General features: G+C 37.4%; 1 protein-coding gene across 1 annotated transcript; it reads right to left on the reverse strand.

The window, feature by feature from the left end:
* Positions 1–227: 227 nt before the first annotated feature.
* Positions 228–2,054, reverse strand: LOC109183981 (sorbitol dehydrogenase-like). The gene is made up of 4 exons (XM_019334009.1): positions 1,891–2,054; positions 1,725–1,792; positions 933–1,648; positions 228–505 (listed from the first exon to the last, which is right to left on the reverse strand). Exons 1-4 carry the CDS (start codon positions 1,997–1,999, stop codon positions 313–315), a joined length of 1,086 nt encoding a protein of 361 aa, XP_019189554.1. The 5' UTR covers positions 2,000–2,054; the 3' UTR covers positions 228–312.
* Between the last annotated feature and the right edge of the window lie 950 nt (positions 2,055–3,004).

Here is a 3,004-nt window from a genome sequence, read left to right on the forward strand (position 1 = left end):
TAATGTGTTTGTGGGGATGAGAGTGGTGTTGCGGCGGCGGCGGCAGAAGGCAACAACTCCGCGACGGGAGAGTGGTGGCGGGGAAGGTTTTCCACATTGGGATTATTAAACTATTTTTTCGGAGTTCTATGTCTATGTAGTCTCAAATTCTACCCTCAATTTTATTCTATGATGTGTCAAACAAGAATATAATATTTTCGTTACGTGAGTCTCAGGAAAAAATAATAACATTAATGATTTGTGAGATTTGTGAAAGGAACTAGAAATTGGAAGTAATAAAAAGTACTATGTAATAATCAATCAATCTAAACTCTAAAGATTGAACATGACTTTGATAGCATTGCCACCACGAGCACTGGTTTCAAATGCCTCTTCAACCTCCTTCTGTGTGAACCCAAACCTGTGTGTAATCAGTGGCTTCACATCAATCTTCCCACTCCTCAAAAACTCTATGCACTGTGGCCATGTGTTCTTGTACCTGAATATCCCCACTATATCCACCTCCCTACACAACAACACACATTCATCATTAACAAAACACAATACAAATATCTCAGGATTTTACTAATGCAATTATAAGGTCTGATGATTGATCTTAACAAAAGATTAGATAATTGATCTGGATTTGGTTTGAATTCAGATTAGCTTAGTAAGAATATTATACTCACATATACAAAAAAATATTTTCTTGGGCAACCCAACAAGCGAGAAAACGGGTGAATTGGTAATCAAGTTTCACTCCCAATGAGAATGAATACCTTTTAGTCATGAGCAATCTAACCAAATTGATTAAATAGTTGGATTGATACATACTTACCTTCTTTTAAGATGACCAGTTATGAACATAACCCAACCAAATTAATTAAACAGTTAACTCAGAGAGTATGCTAAAGTAACAAGACAGGGTTTCAGAAAAAAAAAATAATAATTACCTTGCTGCTGCAGGAGTGAGGGGGACAATCATTTCACAGTGGCCCATGCCTACGAGGCAAACCTTGCCGCCGGAGCGGGTTGCACGAAGGGCGGTGGACATTGTCTTATTAAAACCGGCGCAGTCCAAGCTGACATCAATTCCGACTCCCATGGCGGCCTTGATGTTTTCAACCTCAGATTCCACATCTTCCATCTTGAGTGAAACCTTGATAATTGCATCCGCTCCCAATTTCTTAGCGAACGCCAAACGCTGATCGTCAACGTCCACAACAGCAACTCTCGGAGCACCGAAGGCGCGAGCAGAGAGCATGGAGACGAGGCCGATAGGGCCTGCTCCGAGCACCAGCACGTTGGTCTCCGGATTGATGTTCGCCCGGCGACAAGCGTACACGCCGACACTCAACGGCTCGCACATCGCGCCTTCCTCCAAGCTCACGTTCTCCGGGAGCTTGAAGCACAGATCCGCTGGATGCACAATCTGGTTAGCCAGAGAGCCGTGGATCGGCGGGGTGGCGAAGAACTTCATCTCATCGCACAGATTGTAACTGCCTTCTTTGCAATGGCTGCACCGCCAACAGCTAACGCCGGGCTCCAACGCCACGCGGTCGCCGGCGACCACAGTCTTCACCTCGCTCCCGACTTCTTCAATGATTCCGGCGCATTCATGGCCGATCACCATTGGCTCTTTCACAATGTAATCTCCACACCTCCCATGCTGAATATATAATTAAATTCTATATCAATTAACTGAAAAATAAAACCCTAAAAACCATGAACAAAACGATGATCACCTTGAGGTAGTGAACATCACTCCCACAGATACCAATTGCTTTCATACTCACTCTAACATCATGAGGACCTATCACACAACAACACGCAAATACAGTAACCGTACCATACGATTAACATTATATATTCAAAATCGAAAATCGAAGGTGATATATATATATATAATACCAAGAGGAGGGAGGTTGAAGGGCTGAATCTTGAGGTTGCCAACACCGAGAAGCCAAGCAGCCATGTTTTCTGTGGGTTCAAAGCTGACTCCATTAGCGCCCTTTCCCATTCTCACCAAATTGATTGCTTAATTTCTCACTGAGATTTGATAATGGAGAAGATTGGAGTGATGGTGTGAAGAGCGATGTAGAGATCAGAGGGATATTTATCGGGTGATATATCGATTTTATGTGAATTAATTAATGGATCAATGTATTTGTGTCCTTTTAAAATTATCCTTTTGTTGATAATTTGTCGAGATAAACGACTTCTTGTTAGAATTAATTATACGGTCTAAGTAAGAATGTAAGATAATATACCCCCCAAAAAAAAAAGGAAAATCTTATTAAATGTATTTGAGTCCTTTTAAAATTATCCTTTTGTTGATAATTTGTGGGGATAAAGATTTCTTGTTAGAATTAAGTCAAGGAACTAACTATGTGATCTAAGCAAAATAATATACCAAAAAAAAAGGGAAAATCTTATTAAATGTATTTTTAGTCCTTTCAAAATTATCATTCTGTTGATAATTTGCTCGGATAAACAATTTCTTGTTAGAATTAAGTCAGGGAACTAACTATGGGATATAAGTAAGATAATATACCCAAAAAGGGGGAAATCTTATCCAATTGTTGGCTGGATGGGTAATTACAAAATTAACTAAGTGATTTATTACTCTTCTTGATTTGATTGAATCAATTTTATTGTGATCTTTTATTATTTAAGATCACAAGACGAAGTTTTAGGTAGTGTAAATCATCAATAATAAAATAATCCAAACGTATTTAATTCAGAAAATTATAAGTTGAATTGCAAAGGGGGTTTTAGATTTTTTTCCCTCTAATTTTTTAGTTTAACTTTACAAGAGTAATAATTAATTAATAATAGTCATTTATCTTTTTTATTTATTAGGTTTTGAATTGAATTTTAAATAAATGTTCCTTCTTTTTTTTTTTGTACTCCATATATATATATATATATATATATATATATATATATATATATATATATATATATCAGACCCATCAGATGTAATTCATCAATTAGTATTTGTTAACATATTTATCTATCTACT

This window comes from Ipomoea nil, unplaced genomic scaffold (assembly GCF_001879475.1).
Source record: "Ipomoea nil cultivar Tokyo-kokei standard unplaced genomic scaffold, Asagao_1.1 scaffold1237, whole genome shotgun sequence".
Taxonomy (NCBI): Eukaryota; Viridiplantae; Streptophyta; class Magnoliopsida; order Solanales; family Convolvulaceae; genus Ipomoea; species Ipomoea nil.